The sequence below is a fragment of the Melozone crissalis genome, unplaced genomic scaffold (assembly GCF_028551555.1).
Source record: "Melozone crissalis strain CALT ecotype California unplaced genomic scaffold, PUWL_Pcris_2 ptg000013l_1, whole genome shotgun sequence".
Lineage (NCBI taxonomy): Eukaryota > Metazoa > Chordata > Aves > Passeriformes > Passerellidae > Melozone > Melozone crissalis.
In genome coordinates this window covers 35,651,636-35,671,034 of record NW_026535791.1, presented here as the reverse complement: position 1 = coordinate 35,671,034, position 19,399 = coordinate 35,651,636, and the positions used below count along the sequence as shown (strand labels likewise).

Genomic DNA, 19,399 nt, shown 5'->3' with positions numbered 1-19,399 from the left:
GCCGCCGCTCCGCCGCGGCTGCACCTCCCTCCCCTAACCCTGCCCCCTCCCGGAGGGGGAGCCGCCGGCGGGAGGAGGCGGCCGAGAGCCCCCTCCAGCGTTCGCGGGCGGCGGCGGCCGCTCGGATCGGCGCTGCCGGCGGCGCGGCGAGCGGGGTGCCCGCCCCGGCCGCGGTACCCGGGCAGCCCCGAGCCGGAGAGAGGCGGAGGCGCGGCGACCACCGCCCTGCACCGCTGCGGGGCCGGGGAGCTCAAGATATCCCCATTCTGCTCTACCTCCGCCCCCCGGGCGCCAGCAGGGACGAGCAGCGCCCAGGTGGCCGCGGTGTACGGGAAGGGTTAAACCTGGCTGCAGCCCCGGGGCAGGGAGAGCGGGAGGCCCCGGAGGTCCCTGTCCCTTCCTGTGGATTTTGGGGACCATCGGGCGTAGGTGGCCAGCGGGACACCCCGCAGGAGGGCCGTGCCCCGCCGCCCTTCCTCAGAGAGGGAATTGCTTGCAGACAGGCGTGAGGCTGTGGAAGTAGGCGGGTCCTGCAGGAGGAACCAGGACAGTGCCTCAGGGGCTGTGTGTGCGTTAATGGTGCCCCGGCTGCTCTGCTCTAGGAGCGAGGCTTCAGGAGCCAGCAGGGAACAGGAGCAGGAGCCAGCCGTGCTTCATGTGCAGGGAGTTGTCTCTCCACACTCAGCCCCAAGCGCTTGTCTGAGGTGCCAGGGAAACCAAAGAACGGGGCGTGTGTGAACTGTATTCACATTTATAGGTACAGCTTTGTCATAAACTCTATTTTTGTCCTCGTTAGACAAACATAGATCAGTAAAGTTTAACCAGTAGCAGCAATCTGGGCTTCAGGTTCTGCCTCTCACCAGTTTTCAGCACATCAGAAGAAAGGAGCCGAGAGCGGGCAGAGGGCAGGGCTGGGTGCTGCCTCCTCAGACACTGCATTCCCTCAGAGGAGATCTGGAGTTCCAGCAAAAAGGCTGTCACACCTAGGGCCAGCAGACTTGTCTGCATACAGCAGCTCTTAAATCGCCCCCTTGCATTTGCATGCCTGAAAGATTACAGCATGCATCTCTTTGAGCCTTCTCCGGTCTCTCATCCCATGCTTTTCCAGGAAGAAGACGGGGTGGTGCACACGAATGAGTGATGCAGGGAAGACCCTCCAGGTCTTTGAAGTTCTCTCAGTGACCCAGGAGTGAGCACTAAACTAGGATGTATTTGTAAAGCAAACCTTCTGAGCAACTAGCACTTAAAGGCTATTTGAGGAACCATGCTGCTATCTAGTTTTTAATCACAGGAGGAAAAACAATAATGCAATCTCTATATTTTCTTTGTCCAAGCCTTGACCTTGCTTAATTCCAAAAGACAAATTCCTTTGCTGTCAACAGCAGGGCTTCTCTGTGCACAAACCTCACTACAAATACCTCAGTGCATGTGCCAGCAAACCTCCTGAGATCAAGAAATCATAATCTCTCTAGTCAACCCTGAAACCTTAATCAAAAATTCGTCAATTACTGAGTTAAAAGCTGGAATTTGACAGGCTTTACCTGTCAATACCTGAAAAATAATGTTATTTCCCACAAAACTTCTTCCATGCAAAATGAACGGTCTGTAGAAGATCCAGAAGAAAGACATCTCATTCTGACAACGTAGAATGCAAATAGAATAGAAATAGAGTAAGAAGAGATAGTGTTTTCGTTGGAAGGGAGCTATGAGGAGCAGCTAATCCGAGTGCCTGACCATAGGAACTGTGGTTAAAACCACTGACATAATAAAAAGATTGCCTTTCCCAAATACGTACTTTATTAGCAGCTTTAACTCTTATTCGAGTGGCAGCCCTTAACATTCAGAATTTCCTGGTGCTTTTTATCTACGCTTCCAGATCGCTAATGCCTCATTCGCACCTAACAAAAGAGTTGTTGTAATTTAATTCGAATGTATGATGTCATCTTCAATGCCTTCCAAGCTTGAGTGGCATTTCTCGGCACTGAACAAAAGTAACAGGTTGCCTTGCAGCTATTGACCATTTCTTACCAAGCTCCGAAAAGCCGCAGCCTTGAGTGGTGTACCTTGAAGCTGGTAAGGTGTTGGACGTTTCTCTAGGAGCCATGGGCAAGTTTGCATGTGGTTATTTAGTTAACCTTTCGATTCTTGCGTCTTCTGAAGGTTGTCAATGAGAACTAGGGAGTAACATCTGAGAAGACAGCAATCTTTCCCTAAAACGTATTTCTGTCTTGTAAATTGCAAGTGGCAGCATCTTGCACTCTTCTGATGTGATAGCTGAGAAAAGCACTCACTGCTGCTCTTGGTTTCCTGTAGCACAGTAGGTTACATTTCTTCCCTGTTGAACAAGATGTGGAATTTGTTGGTACATCAAATAAACAGAAGAATTTGAGAGAAAAGCCTTTTGTTTTTAAAAAGTCACTGAAATTAGAAAAATGGTTCTAATTAGTTCATGTTTCTGAAAGCAAACAAGACAAGCTTTGTCTACCTCCACTGAAAAGGAAGAGAAGAGCTGGAACTGGATTTCAGATTATTGGTTTCTGCTTTACCAGATAAAGGAGAACCCAAGGAAAAGGAAGGGAAGGAGAGAAGTGTGCTAAAAGAGTTCTGTCATCTTGAGAGACTGCGTCTCTGCATCTTCTGCCTTTTCTTGTGAGGAAAGAAATAGCAGCAGCTACAACGGAATACAAACGCAGATCTCTGGAAAGCCTTCACTTTTTCACAGCTCTCATATCCTGGGATGATGTGCAGTTATTTTTTTCACCACTTTCTCCTGTATGTTGTGAGGCTCTACAAGGTATGTGTGTATGCAGGGAGTTAAGGCAGAGTACTTGCAATTTCTGTTTTCACCTCCCATGTAGGAACTTGTTTGCCTGTCTGTGCTTTTCTAACTAAATTACCGGACTCAAACTCTGAGTATTTGGATTAAATCCTTTGGTCTGGTTTACACTAAGGTCATACTGGATTCTTCAGTGGTCCTTCTGACCTTAAAATCTATGCCTCTTTTGTGAGCTGCTTTACAATATGTGTTGAGTTCATGTTTTGCTATGTTTCATTAAGGTGAGAAGCTAAGATGATGCCCAAAGTGAAATTCATCTATTTCAGAAGTCTAGTAATTCTTTTTCATAAAACAGATATTTTCCCTGGAGCTTAAAATTTTGTTTCAAAGATGCTTTCAGCAAATACTTCCCTGCTAGATTTATCGGTGTGTTCTTCCATAAACGTGGTTTGGGACTCAGTCTTGCAAACCTATGGTGTTTGATTGGTCACTTTTAGGCTCTCATATGGCTTTATGTTAACTTGTGTAACCCATCAGTTTTTGCTGATTTCAGTGCAAGAATGTGACAGAGCTATCCATCTTCCACCATTATTTTTATTACACATTTTGTAGCATTTGGAATTCCCTCTACATTTCAAAGGCTTTTGTCTGCAATATATTCTTGTCCATGTCTTCTCAAAATATTATTAGAGTCATCAGTTGTTAAGATTACCCCTGTCTATTCTGTTAAGATTACTAATGTTGAAGCAATGTGTCTTTCTTGCTTCTACATTGGAAGGCAATGTTCAACTTAGAGGAAGAGGCAGTGGTCTTTTAGTTTTCATAATAGTATATAGTACTAGCAGTACTACTGTCTTAGCTTTTGAGAAAAAACCCAAGTATTTAGCCAGTTGGCAAAGGAGTGAATTTCTAGGCTCAAATTTCAGGATTTCCATGTGAAAGAAATACTCAAACATTGAAAAGGAACCATTCAGACGCTTAAAACCAGCTAATTAACAGATTTTGTTTACTGCCTGCTCAAGGGGTATAATATCATGAATTAAGAGAGAGCCTTTTAATGGTGCTTACAAGTTTCCCAAGTCCCTAAGAACTTATATAAAGAGAATTTTGCATGTCAAGTAGCTGTAACAAGCTCCTCTGCCCAGCCTCAGCACACCAACAACATCCCCTCGGTTGCACGTTGTCCTATTTACCTTGTGTGGTCCAGTTTGCCTGTTTCAGGATAATGAGTGTTACTTTGGCTGCGTGTCTGTGCTCAGGCCATCAACAGTGCAACAGTTCACAGAGGAATCGTCCCGGAAGCTTCAGAGCTAGAAAGTTCATTTGAAATTCGTGAACAATTTATACTCCTCAAAACTACGCAGATTGCATCACCTTACACCTTTTTGGTGCTTGCTTTTTCCCACTCACAAATCCAAGTTAGGAAAAAAATGTTTGTTTCTAAATGACACTGACATTTCCAAAGTGTTCATTAATGGACAAAATTGTCAACTACTGCAGTATAAATGAAAAAATAATAATGTTTTATAATTATTTATAAAATAATAATTTATAAAATAATATATCCTAACATTCAAGAAAAAAAAAGCCGAGGAAAAACACAAATGTTTCTTAAGTTAAAAAAAAATTCATTTTGCTGTTCAAATTCAGGCTTCCTCTCCTACAATCCACATTCACCTTTTCTCCCAAAGAAGGGAAGAAGAACACTGAATATCATGACAAAATGCATATTCTATACCAGTATTTTCATCAGAAACTCTGTCATGGTGAGGAGAGAGAAGTGATAAGGGAAAGTCTTAGCAGAGCTGAAGAGATTTCATACAAACCAGCCACATTAATCTTTCAATACTACTTTGGAGAAGAAAACTACATATGTTGTTTTAAATAGGAATGTGTCTTTAGAATTCAGAGCCTAGGGTATAACTCCCAGCAGCATAGTTCATTCTCTTCAATTGTTTTTTTAATTTTGGACAGAACAAACTTGTTATCTCTTTAAAGAAACAATGAAACAAGCAAAAGAGAAACAAAAAAATGTTTTACTTTTCTAGGAGGAAAGTGCAACTAAATTTATTAAATTATTTTGAAACCGATTAACTGCATGATGAAGAACCTCTTAAATACCTGGACTGATAAAAGTATGGTTTTAAACTAAAAACACCCAATTTTTGCAGCCCCTTAGAATTTATACCATGACTAAACACAGCTGAAATGAGTCCCCTTGCCAATATGAAAATGAGAACAATATAGAACATTAAACATGGCTTTTAGCATTATCAGACTTGAAGATTCCCATGAAAACAATAAATCTCTTCTCTCCTCAACACTTCTCGCCAATATTTTTGCTGTGACCTTCTACAAGGGAATACATCTGGAACACATCATTATGCTTGAATAGATCCCTCTGGGATAATCCCCACTTCAAAGTAGTGCTGGGGGAGCCTTATCTGGGGCTCTGTTGCATTCAGGGTCTCCCATGGGCCCTTTCTGAGTTCATGCTGGCTGGCAGACGTTTTATTTTTACAACGGGTCGTTACAACAGGTGGCTCAGTTATTGTCTTCTCCATTGTCATATTCTCTGTTTAGAACCTCTGAATCTGGCTGTGGGGAGCAACTGTAAAACCTGTCAAAGCAAGCATCAATTCAGTCTATTAATTTACTGTTTCAGAAGGCAGCCTCTAAAATCAGCCCATTCCTAAATGTCAGAGCAGAAGCCCAGTTTTCTCAGGGTGGTAATTTTCATGCGTCCCAGATGAAAAGCATAACAGAATGAAGAGAAACAAGACCATCAACTTTCTATCTGTGCTTAACATAATTAGTGAAATCCCTTCTTCAAAAGGGATCTGTGAAACTTTCTGTTCTGAAAGTGAAAAGCATTAAATAATTTACAGAAGTAACATTTCACTGTAGAAAGCTTAGCAAGATCTGCATAATCTGTGTTTAATAAAATAAAATTATTAGAGACTTGAAAAACATTTTTCCTGCTTATTTTTTCTCAGAAATAAAATTTCAATGAATGTAAGTAAAACAACTGCTCTAGAAAGTAGAACTTAGATGAAAAAATATGAAGCATCATTTCCATTTTACTGATGAGAAAATTCATCTACAATGACATGGTCTATTTTCTGCAACTGATTCTTTTCAAATCAGGAAGGAAATTTTTCCTGAAAGGTCAGGTATATTGAGCATACACTTTCTCTCCCATCAACTTGCTGATGAAGCTGTCCAGAACTGTTGGTCATGTTCCTCCCAGTGCCGGTGTTTCACTGTCAAAGATGTTCTTTTACCTGTTCTGTGTCTCTGCCTGTAGCTTTTAAGTGTGAGTGATGAGTGCTGTCCTGCTTCCTGGATTCTGATGCTGAAGACAGACATAGAAAAGTTTTTGTTTACAGCATCTTCATATTCTGAGATGCAGGTCAGAGGTACAGAGGGTATGAGTTTTTCCCATGCCTGGTTTTTTCCAACTAATACAATCAGTCAAAATTCATTATGATTATTTCCAATTAGATAATTTTCCCACCCTACTTAAGAGAAAAAAATTCCCTTACATGCATTGGTAGTAGTGTGATTTTTTGTTTTCTCAGTTAGTGGTCTGCATGCCATGTATGTCTCATTCCCCTCAGCCTTTTGGTGTCCCATAGGATTCCAGTTTATTGTGCAGTTTTCCACTCTATAAATATTTGAAACATGAGATTCATGGTTTACTCTGACAATGAAATACAGAAAGCAATCACTTTTAGTTTATCAGTAATCTTTAGGAAACAATTGTGCTTTAAAAATGTCTTAGTTATCTCTAGTGACCATTTGGTATTTCCAAGTGAACCAAAAGAAAAAAAAAATGTAATTTTAAAAAAATGCTAGATTTCAAAATGGACATGAGCTTAATATAGAATTGGATTGAATTCACTCTGCTGAAATGGGACAGACTTAACCAGAATAGTTCCCAGGAACTCTATTAAAGCGCCAGGAGTTGTAATAATAGTCCATACTAAATTTAACTTTACGAAAAAGAAGCTCCCTATTATCTTATGCTTTTAAATTCTGAAATGCAGTATTTTCTTTGATATTTCCAATTGCTTCAGCCCTGCCTGTTTAATTTTCTCCCTCCGTATTTTCTCTGCAGTTGATAACAACATTGGGTGTCACACATCTGTTCTGTGCCATATCTCCCTCTGGCACTGGTGAGGAAATCTTAATCCCTATTTCCTGCTGTCACCTCTCATCCTAAAGAGGCAGATCAGTAACAAAGGAGCTGCAGTTCTCATAAAACTGCTCAAATATTAAAATGGTTTAATCTTCTACTAGGAAATGCCAGATTCTCACCACATGCCTTACTTTCTACTGCACTTTAATCCTTTGTGTAAGCTACAAATATTTAGCATTTCAGATTTGCCATATTTGAATACACAAAAACTAATCCATTATCTCCTTCAAAATAGTGCAGAGAATAAAGGATGGAGATTTTACTATGTTTGTACTTAATTATAGATTTGTCTTTTGTCTTTTATTTAGAATCCATGTAAGTGTCAAGGTAAGAAAACACTTTTTTTTTTCCTTCTCAGGCCCCAGAGCAAGTGTCTCCATTAATATTAGCACTGAGATGTGTTTTATACAAAGTGAATCCTGCTCTAGTTGATCCTGTATGACCTGGGTGAACAATTATTTATATCTCCCAAAGCCCCATGCAAAGACAGCGACTTTTGATCTGTATAAACAAAACCAGTGAGGGGAAAGTGAGGAGTGCTGTAGAGAAGGATGTGTACAAAGGGCTGTGTGAAGCCTGATCAGAGAACTGGGTGTCTAACAGAAGATGGAGTAGTGGAGCTCTTGGGAAAGAAAACAACAAATGGGACAAAGGTAGAGTAACCTTTTCCTAGCCTACTTTCCCAGTTTCTGACAGCCAAGGATTTATGGACTTCGTGAACAAGTAGTTTCCTCAGGAGCACCTTGCTTATTAACCATTCACACACCCTTGAATAATTGGTTTTAATAATCTATTTTTGACTTCCAGACACATCCATTAGAATTTACAGTGCATGAAAAAATATTGTTGGTTTTAAACGTCCTATTCTATACTTTATTTGGGCAGTCTTGTGTTATGAGAAACAGTGAATTGTTCCTCATTCACCAACTCCCCTGCAACCACTGTCCTGCAACTACTCAGAGTTCATAAGAGTGGCATAAGAATGATAAGAGGAGTCCAATTCCAACAGCTTGGAGGTTGAGGCTGTGGAATTCTTTTGTTTGGTTTTTTTTGTTTTCCCCCAATGATAATAAATACAGTATTTTAATAGCAAAAAGGGGCAGATGAAGATCCTCGCTCAAAATCTAATATAACTTCGTTACCAGTTAACCCTTTTTAGCTTTGCACTTGAAATGTGTTTTCTCACCACACTGCCACTTCCAGCTATGTCTTTGGGCTTTTACTCGTTTTAAGGACAGGAATCCACATTGTTGATGCTAACACAGAGCCTCAGGAGCTCATCTGCAGAGCTGCTGTTCCTTTTTGCTCGCTCCCAGAGACTGACAGGCATCCCAAATGAAACTCCTTTCCTCCTTATCCTGAGGACAAGGAGAGGTGGCAGGTTCCAAACAGAGTTTGGCTTTGTAGCTGCAAGGAGAAAGGTGCTATGGCTGTCTCATTTTACAGGAATGCATTTATCCATGGGCACTGTACTTTATTCACACTCTTTAATGACAGGAGAAACAGAGATAGGGAGAAGACCTGGCTAAACCTGTACTGATTCAACACTTCACTTTCTCTTTGTTTTCTTTCATCTCCATCTACTGGCCAGAAGCAGCTTTAGCTGGAAAACTGCTGAAACACAACCACTGCATCCACACACGTCTTCACACTAACTATTGACAAAAACAGCAATTTTGGGAGTTTTGGTGTTTCTTTTGTTTTTTTTTTTCCAGGGATACCAACTCTCTAAACAGACAAAACTTCACAGTAAAACATTTCTTTTGGCATTTTATTCTCAGGTATTTAAAAATGGTGATGTTGCATAATTAAGGTCAAGTAATATAGGCAAGGTTAGCTTCCCTGATTCAATATGCTGTGTTATATTATTTCTCACTGATCTGAATCCAAATGTGAATTTTATTCCAAGCTTTTTTTTGGTTGAAAGATTAGCATTGGTTTTTAAGACAGTATATGAATTGAATATTAAACCTTTTAATTAATTGACAGCAAATCCTATCACCACCAGACACAAGATATGCCTGTGCAGTTATTAAGGAACAGCATTTTGTTAACAGCACATATTACATGAAAAATTGTACTTCAGATATATTTAAAATAAAACTTTCTGTTGCCTCATAGGAAAAAAAGCAGCTACACATTTAGTGCAGAAATAGTAAGTTGAAGAGATATCCCCTTTCTTTTTTGCTTCTTGCCCACCATCAGAAGACACTGGCCATCTGTAGTAGGTGGCAAGCAGTGGTAATAGTGTTGGCTAAATGAGAGACAAGTAACAACCTTCAGAGCAAAACTGACTGAAGTTATAATTTCCATCAGTCACCATTAAGTTGGGAATATTTCACTATATACTCCTGGATAGTGGTCCCTTGAGGAAATTCTGCTGACATGTACCCTCTCCATTCTTCTGGAAGAAAATTCCATTCCATCAATGAGTGTGGCTCTTCTGGTGCCTCAGGGGAGCTTTGAGCCTCTTCTGCTGGCAAGAACATACAAAAACCCCTCAAAAAAACCCAAACAAAAAAACAAACTAACAAAAGCCCACAAAAAAACCAAAACAAAAAAACTCCCCCAAAACAAACCCTGAACAAAACGAACAAACCTCCTTAAGTAAATGAAATTCCACTACATGTAATGGTCTGCATCTAGTGTTACATCAGCACAAGTTATTCTTAAGCCTAGAGTGGTAACAATACTAAACTCAAAGATATTCTGATTTCACGGTTTAGCAGCCACAAAAATTCCCTGCACCTGAGCTGAAGTCATGGGCAGCCTTTGGAGTGATAAAGCAAAATCATGAAAGTGCAAACTGGCTTGTCCCTCTTAGGTCCTACCTTTCCTTCCTGAAAACATGCAGAAAGTTTATCACTGCTCTGAACCAGAATGATAGGAAATGATCTGTTGCAGAGGTTGTAGAAACGGTCTCCCCACAGCAGAAAGTGCAATTCCTTATCTCCTAAGCAAAGAAATGAATTTCACACTAACCCCAGCCTTGCAGGATGCCCTGGTTTCAGATAGGGTAGCATAAATTTCTTCCCAGTAGCTGTTACAGTGCTGTGTTTTGGATTTGGAAGGCAAATGTTGCTGATAACACCCTGATGTTTTGGTTTTTGCCAGGTTGTGTTTATCCTAAGTCAAGGACTTGTTTCCCCCTCTTTGCCTCATGCTCTGCCAATGAGAAGGAACACAAAAACTGGGAGGGATCATATCTGGGACAGGTGACCCAAACTAACCAAAGGGATATTCCACACCACAGAATGCCATGCCCACAGTGTATAAACTGGGAGGGGGGTTACCTGGAAGGGTGGCTGATCTGGGTTTAGGAACATGGGTCTGGAATCACTCCGTGGCAGCGAGCAATTGCAGAGCATCCTTTGTTTGCTCATCAGGAGGAGATATCCCAGGCTGCCACTCCCATGCTGATTTCCTAAATAGGCTCAGAAGAGCTGAGAGGTGATGTGGCTTCTCTACCAGTTAATTAAAAAGATTAGATTTAATTCAGTGAGCAAAATCTGTGAACTTGTGACAAATGTAAAGACCAAACATTCAGGCCTCATGGGCTGTGAGGAACAAGATATTACCTTTGAAAAGCAAATACTCTGATACACAAAAGTGGTTGAAAACTCAAGAGACAAACCCAGATTTCAACTGGAATAACTGTACCGTGGCTGAGGTTAGCATTTAGTATTCAAAGACAGGAAACACAGCTTTCATTTCTGAGTATGCCTCCATTCCTCATTTCTCTTTTGCTTTAGAGAAGATGCTATAGAAGCCTTTTCCTGAACAAATCCCATTACTGCTATTCAATATTGAGCCCATACCCCTACATCTCAACAGAAGTTAAGCTGTCCTGAGAGATGTTCTTCCTTGAAGCAACATAAACATCTTCCTGATAACCAACAGGGGAAAGGACCTGTACTAGACAGACACTTAGATCCTGTTCATTGCTTCTTGGAAGACAACAAATACATTTCTTAGAATTTAAGGTACCATTGAGCCCCATAAAAGGAAGTAGCATTTTCTAAGTTAGCAAAGGAAAAGCAAACCAAATGATTGAATAGCAAAGGATAAGGCTCCTCCATAAAGATGTCCAAAAAATATTTCAAAGCTGTAAAAACACATGGTGTCAAGTACTTGACTTTTGTATTACTTTTAATAGCACCCTATTGTATTTTGAAGACTCAGTGTACGTGTGCACCCCTACAGATACCACTAAGGGAAAACAAAGCTCCAGTTCAAGAGCCTGAGACAGCTGCATAGCCAATACAGACAAGCATACACAGAGTCAATAGGAAATTCACCTTCCTTAATTCTTTATTTCATCAAAAATTCCAACTGTGCAACACGTCTTACTCTCATGCATGTACTTCATACATGAGACTGACAGATCTAGATGTGTAGAGAACAGACAACATTTGGCATAACAACAACTGTTCTATGCTGGGGAATGCCAGCCCTTGCACTCAGCAACACTTTGAAATCTCTGCAGGGAAAAAAGCAATGACAGAATACCTCAGCAGTACACAAACCCCATGTTGTAAGCATGAAGGCTACAAGTCACTTTCTTACATAGATTTGGCACAGATTCTCTGGGGGATCTTTTAGACCAAGCCAGGTAAAGGAGACTTGACATTTATCTGCATTATTATCTGTCATGACCAACCTAGAACTGCAAACACAAAGCAAGTAGCTTCACCTTCAGAACAGTAAGAACGGGTGAGGGTTTAGATGGAAACTCACCCACATTCAGGGAGATGAGCTACTTTTGAAAGCAGTGCTCATGAATGCTAGTTACTCTCATGTGCTTATTAAACAGGCTAATGGAACTCCAGTCCTGGAACACCTGCATGGTGTTCTCTAGTTGTGCTTTTGTTTCTGAGTGTAACTTGGAGCACTTTTGTGTGGATGTCTAGGGTGGATTTGGTACCTCTTTGTTCAGGCAGAGTGAAACACTGCTATTGTTTGCAGTGCTCTTCACGCCACACTAGGTACATCTCTCAACCCCATGCAACAGCTGAGCAGTTTGTTAAAAAAAGATTGGAGTTATATCCAGGAAAAATGGTTGAATCAAAACTACCTTTCCCGTATCAGTACAAGAGTTTAAGATTACTTTGGTTCCTTCATAAAGATGCCACTCTATTTTTAAAATAGATAGCTGCAGTTAAAGCTACTGTTCTGCTACTATACTTTCTTTGGGCAACAGTACTTAAGTGCAATGAACAACAGGAACAGTTGACTGCTTAAAAATTCCATATTAAGGAACCAGAAAAGCCAATTTAAGTGATCCAGACAGCTTTTAAATATGGAAAGGAAGCATTATTTAAAGCTTGAGAAAATTGAGAAAATGCCACAGAAGCTTTTGGATTAACCCTGACAAGTTCAGTGGGGACAGGCAAGAAGAGATCTCCAGGTAGGATCCAGAACCAACCTACCTGTCAGGCTGACAGCGATTCATTCGGTGCCCTTTGCTTTGATCAAATGATTAACAGGGTAAAAGCAACTGCACAAAGATGCTCTGTGCTGGCTCTAGCACACAGAGCAGCCCCATCCCCTGGTTCTATTTGTTCTCAGTTACTTTGAGTAAAAGGAAGGCAAGAGGATTACAGCTGGTCCATTAGGAGAGCAATTCAAATGCTGCTTATGTTACAGAGAGCCAAAGCTGACACTGTTTCTGGGAAATGCCAAATGTGCTACGATTCTCACCACACAGTCCAAAGAAAGGGGAAAAAAATCTAAGCTTGAAGATCTGAGAAAAAGTACAAAAAGTTTGCTGCAGGGCAAAATTTACATGTTTTAGACTGAGGGGAAATTGAAATAACAAATACCTAAAAAACAAACCCCACAAAGAAGAAATATGATAGAGTATAGCAAAACCGTTATTGTTAGGACCAGTGCTTGAGATAACTGACATGACTTACTAGTTCTCTCACAGCACTGGTATCCAGTATTAAGCATTCATCTTCCAGATGCATGAATGCTTGAATTTCTGTAAATAAGAGATTACCAATACTGAACAAAATGAAAACTGGAACAGCACTTTGTTGCACTATTTCAGCTGCCTCTAAACAAACTACATTGTCAAGTTCTATGGTTAAGGCAGTTTGTCTCACAAACCTCTGGGTATAATAGTTCTGGGCTGGTTTTGGTACACCTCATTCTTTATCTTCTTTTCTGAAACACTTTCAAAGGCAAAACTAAGTTTATTCTTTAATATGAGAGGCATTTATTACATGTAAAGTTCTACCTTTTCTTATTATAAAGGAAGAAAACTTACACTCTCTTTGTGAAAAGATCTGTTTCAAGAGACAATTGAGATCTACTTGAAGAACACTTCAGTAAGAACTTAAGTTTTTAAAGATCAATGCATATATTAATAGCTTTGAAGTAACAGAGTGGGAAAACCTCACTCATCTTTGTTAGAAATCAGGTAATCTATGCCTATGTTTGCTGGTAGATGATGTATTGCTCTTGACGTACCAGAAAAGATCTGAGAAGGTTTTTTTGATTCTTTCAGGTCAGGCTGTCAACTGCATGATTGCTTTAAACGGAACACAGGCTACTACAACAGGTTTGCTGCCTACCAGATCACGTTGTACATTTGCAGCTGGTACAACACTACATTTTATAAGTTAAGAAATGCAACTGCATCTGAACATGAAAACCATTTTAAAGTCAAGATATGTATATATACTGTCACACCAGGAATGCCATTAAGTTTCCATTCTACAGACTCAGGTGAAAAATTTGTTAAAAAGTCAAGAAACAAAAAAGCATAAAATCTGTAATAGGCAACAATATACAAAGTTTCATATATAAAATCGTGACTTGTATAGTTTGTTATTTTCATCTTTTCACAAGAGAAAATTAAAAGAACCACACATCACTGAACTTCTACACAAGCTTCTTGTGTTTCAATGTCATTTATTGAGGAGTGAATGAGAGACTGTCAGACATGCCAAAGAGACTTCACATTCAAGGGCTGGAAGCTGAACAGCTTTCCTCATTGAGTCACTGTACAAGTTGTTTTTGGGAATCAAAAGTGCGATCAATGAGGTCTTCATGCTCGATGTTTGTCTTCAGTTTTTCATCTTTTTGATCTACTACCTTGTTGGGCAGAAGGACACTTCCTACCCTACAAAGACTCACACTCCAATTCATACAATTAACACTAGATGTAGAGAAACGTTTATCTGTTATAATGTACATCTACTGCTGAAGGTCTTATGTCTAATGAGAAAATTCAACTTGTTTCCCTTTCACCATCGTATGGATGGCTGACACCATTAGAAAAATACTCTTCAGTGCTATTGTAGGGTTTACAGGAAACTTCTTTCATGTTGTGGGATAGAAACCGATTTAAACACCGTTCTGAAAGAATGCTTCTTCCTGCTGCCACTGCCCAGAGGTTGCAGAAGAATGGCCTACACGCACTACAGTTCTGGTTTTACTCAGAAAAGAAACAAAAGAAACCTAAACAATAGGGTAAACGTTTATTTGGAGTTAGTTTTCTTGCAGATGATAATTAAGGCCCTTCAAGCAGAGTTCAGGAGCTCCTGTATGGCTGCCTGTTGATCTGCATTGAGCTGTGATATGCATTCTGTCCACAGTCCTCCGGATGTCTAGAAAAAAAATGAGAAGGTGTCTTTATGCAGGCTGAAAGTGTCCAAGGCACATCCCAAACTTTGCTATGTTTACAAAGCTCAACATTCACTCAGCTTAGTCCTGTAATACACATGCCAAAGAGACTGAAATCTTCAGGGGTACACAGGGCTACACAGGTTCACCTTGAGATGCTCCAAAAGGCTGAACAGCAGCAGAGTAATTGATTTGGGACTCCTGGGAACTCCCTGTAACAACTGTGTGGGTTAACAAATGGCACTCATGTCTGTGTCAACCACAGCTAAAGCATTTGATGGTTTTGCAATGAAGTTAAAAGACCAATGTTCAGGCAAAACTGAATCATGCTTCTTCCACATGAGTGTTTTGGGCACTGGTGCAGCAGTAACACACTCAGAGCTTCCAGGTGAGCTCTGGGATTACAGCACGATGTGCTACATGAGGGTGTGCAAAATTCTGCTGCCAACATAGGGCGTGGCTCTGCAGTGAAAGGAAAGGTCAATTACTTCCCAGAGAGACCTGCACAGCATCTGTCTGGGTAAATGTAAACCCTTCATCTGTGCTAGCACAGCCCTCAGCTGAGACATTAGCTGTTAAAGTCACCATCAGTAAGGTCTGTTCTAATGGCACCAGAAAGTGCTGAATATTAATCAAGATTGAGGAAAAAATAGTTATTAGCTTATCAACAGAAGCTGGAAGCAATTGGCACCCTGCTTTCTTTAGGATAATGACAGGGAAAAAAATTCCAGGTGACTGACTTTAGGTCTTTAGATTGGCTTTTGCAATAACTGTATAATTTAAGTAAAATTAAAAAAAAATGTTTAATTTATATTTGTTATATTTTACATTCAGCTCTATTATAATGCACTTTTCTCAAAATTTAAAGTTAAAAAAATAAAAATGGATTAAAAAAATAAAAATGTATTAAAAAAAAAAATAAATGCTCTCAAATGTAAATTTGTGGGTTTAGTTTTAAATAACATTAGGCATTTTAGACTCTTAATGGATGATGAAATATTGTAGAATTAAATGCACTCTTCCAGCATTTCTGATGCATATTTAAATTGATACTTTATGCTGAAATATTTCTGGCCTGACAATACCTAAGCAAAGAAGTTTATACTCAATTCCAATAATGACTATTTTGATCATGTTAGACACTGGCAGTGAAACAGTTTACTGAGATAATTAAAAAAATTATCCTGGAATCTGGGAAGTAGGAGCTTGTTAGCAACTCCACAACCTTGAAAATTCCTATCATAGTATAAGACTCTTACAGTTAGTAAGAGTATAAAATTCTTACAGCTTTACTAAAGTTAAAATACCATGTATGAAGAGAAATAGGATTGGTAACACTGTGCTAAAATTGTATTTTTTACAAGACGTGACTTTAAAAATTATGTTTTTCTCCTCAGTCCAAAGGTAAATCATTCAGCCAATGCTGAAGGTCTTATCTCACATTAAAGTTTCTATCAATCCTGGCCAGAACCAGACATTGTTGTAAACAACTAATCTATACATGTATGTGCCACTGTAGTGTTAAAAAAAAAAAAACCTTGATGATTTGAGGTAAAGTGAACAAATGCATTAGCTAAACCCTAATACAAAGGTGCATTCCTAGACTTTGAGTACTAACAGCAAGGATTTGTATCTGTCAGGCAGAATTTAGAGCAGTCACTTACACTACCTTCACTCTGAAACTTGCTCAATTTCCTTCTCTTTATGCCTCCAGAATTTTAACAACTTTTCCTACCAGACGGAATGGATCTCTCAGGCTGACACACTCATACAGGTGAATCAGTTTCAATCTCAAGTGTTTCTAAAATTCTTGAACCTGAATTTTGCCAAAGCAGGTCAGGTAGAAAGATAATAATTGAAGATCAGCTGCATAAAACCCTCCATGCTTTTTTATGAGCAAGATGCTTGCCAGGCACCTTTCTCTCATTAGTACTACATCCACCCAACAACATTTGGCCCTGGAGCAGATCTGCACTATGAGCACTATCACTTATAGCACCCTAGAGAAGCACTGTTTAAGTTCCTGGACATTCCCATCATCCTTAAGTGACTCATTATGGCATAAAGGATGTGAACCTTACAGCAGCTCCCCAAAGGCAGGGAAAACATCAAGCAGCCACCTATATTTGCACAGGACTGAAAAGGGCAGTAGTAAAATAACTTGTGGTTTGCACTTGTTATCTAACAAAGATCCCAAACTGCTGCTGTACTAGAAAGTCACCACAAGGTGCTGGTGGCCCTCACAAGAATCACATCTTGGACCAAATCCTGTAGTACAGTTCACTGATAAAAGGACATGCAGATTTCTCTCCAGATTCTAATTTCTGACCCAGAAAAAAAACCCCACAAAAACTAATACTGGCTCACATATTAACCATCTCACTGCAGGAAAGTTAGTTACAGTTATTTTAGTCAAGTGCAAATGTCACCAAGTTTTATCATGAATCATTCAAGGAACATCAAAGGATCTCCAAGATCACTGGTTGAACCCTTATTCTCTAAGGAGATAAGGCTCTCAAAACTGGTTGAACAGTTTAGCTCCTTCTGCAAGCAGACTCTAAATGCTCCCTTTCTCCTTAAGCAAGCACTTATTTACCTGCACTTGGCGGACAACGTTAGCCAGCCGCTTGGTGCACGGATCTTCGTGTTTGATAGCTTCGTGGATTTCACCATCCGCAATTATCCCCAGTATTCTGGGAAGGTTGGAATTGTTGGGACCCAGGACAATTGGGTTATTGCTGTTACAAAAGACATTTTGCAAAGGAATTAATGGTTATCCAAAAACAATGTAAACACTTTACACATAAGTGAAGTGATTTTGAATGATCTTATTCTGAAGCTGCTTATTTAGGTTTAAGTTTCACACAGCTGAATAAGTATGCACAGCTTTGTTGCCTGCTGACAGCGTGTTCCCCCTTCTGTTAATATTTAACCAGCTGATTCTTTACACAGCCTAAACTTTATCAGGAAGAAGTTCTGAACTTTGCAGAATGGCTGAGTTCCATGCAGATGGAACTGTAAACAGTGTGACAGAAATACCCTGCCTAAAAGGACTTGTTCCTCTCTCTGTGCCTCCCAGGACGTTGTGTTACTGGCGTCAGGAGCGTCGGTAACTTCAGCTCTCTGCCAGCTCTCTCCATGACACAGCAAGCAAGCAGTTCTGCTCCCTCTTTCCCAGCCAAATGCTGGAGTGGAGGAGTATTAGCAATCAGGAATCTGTGTGGGACACATGATCTACTTGCAGCCCTGCCACCTACCATTGCTGGAATGCAGAGGCTGTGAATGTAGGACTGGCAGAGCTCCAGAGAAGCAGGTAGCCAGGCTGAGACGTGGGTACAGAAGTGAGCTGCTACTGCAATTCCCAGTTTCTATGTTCCTGTTCACATGCACCTGGCAGCATTGTTATGGTGTCTCATCTGTATCTCACTGCTCTATAATCAATCTAGGGACCTAAATTGCAATTTTGAGACTTTGCCTTAATAAAGCACCCAGAGATACAAGCTATTCACAAAATACAAAAGACTGTAAGAAATCTAAGTTATTTCCCTTATATTTTTCTCCTAAGATGTAATACAGTGCCAGCCAGAATGTGCTTACTACATAACACCTCAGAGGCTACATTTTTTCACTCATTTATGAAATGCATCACACTAGAATAACTGTTTACTTTTTTCTTTCATTTTACCTGCAGGAGGGAGCACAAACCCAAAGAATAAATTGTGGGATAAGATGCTTTCTATGATAGCTGAAATAATTATTAAGGGAGACAGAACTGTACAATGAATTTTTCCACATTATTTCTCTGCTTTATACTTCACTTTGTTGGAAAGCAAAAGGGTGCAAAAACCTGATCAGTTACTGGTCCTGATATGTAAGCAGAGTATCAAAAAGTTTTCCTGAAATTTTCTGTAAAAGTTTTCTGCAGATCCTTTGTCATTATGGATATATAAAGCAGCCAGGATTTTTTTTTCCAGCTGTACAGATACTATTTAGTACAAGAACAGGAACTGTTTAAAAAAGCAGCAATAACATCAGGGAAGGCTCAGTTCTGACATTTCTAATTATCTTCTCTAAACCACATGTAGATTAACCTCACAGTTTCTCAGTTTTGGAAAAAGAGGGCAAGGAAAGAGAATGCAAACATGCTTACTTTCTGCATTAGTGTGAAGACTTTGCCTTACCTCTCAAGTAAGTCACACAGATAATTGAAAGTATGAACAGCTTCTTCTTTGTCTTCATGAAGTGGAAGCCATGATAACCAGTGTGGAAGGACTTCTTCAACATTTATACAGTCAGGCTTGAACTTCATTATTTTTCCTATTGCTGAAATGCAGTTTTCTGTTGCATTCACATTCTCTTTGGCTTTGGCATCTGGTGACTGAATGACTCTCACCAGCAATGGAAGTGCCTCTAATTGTTAAAAACACAAGAATAAAGTTTAACTGCACAATCAAGCTATACTTTATTATTATTACACATCTGTATATAAAAATATGTATGGATGTACACATACACACCACCCACCACTAAAAGGTGCCCTAGGTAAAGGTCATAGGAATAATCTCACCTATTACTGAATCAACTTGGCATAGTTAGGATCATAAAAATCAAGGAAATCTTTCAATGGAAGAAATATGCCAGTTTTTTTCCTAGGTTAACAGCAATTATATATTTTTAAACAGTCATGTGGGTAACCACACACACCCTTCTAAATGAACATTAATGTCACATTTTTAGCTACTAGTGTCCATGCAGGCTTCCAAGCACACTACATGCAAGCAGAAACAATT

General features: G+C 39.9%; 1 protein-coding gene across 1 annotated transcript in view; it reads right to left on the bottom strand.

Annotated features, from left to right (window-relative positions):
- Nucleotides 1–11,259: 11,259 nt before the first annotated feature.
- Nucleotides 11,260–19,399, bottom strand: part of IPO5 (importin 5) — a 45,115-nt gene continuing 36,975 nt past the window's right edge. Inside the window, exons 24-26 of the mRNA XM_054271626.1 lie at nucleotides 18,791–19,019; nucleotides 17,206–17,347; nucleotides 11,260–14,593 (exon numbers count right to left, since the gene is read on the bottom strand). Of these exons, the coding sequence (XP_054127601.1) occupies nucleotides 14,507–14,593; nucleotides 17,206–17,347; nucleotides 18,791–19,019 (458 nt within the window). The 3' untranslated portion in view covers nucleotides 11,260–14,506. The remainder of the gene's footprint in view (nucleotides 14,594–17,205; nucleotides 17,348–18,790; nucleotides 19,020–19,399) is intronic.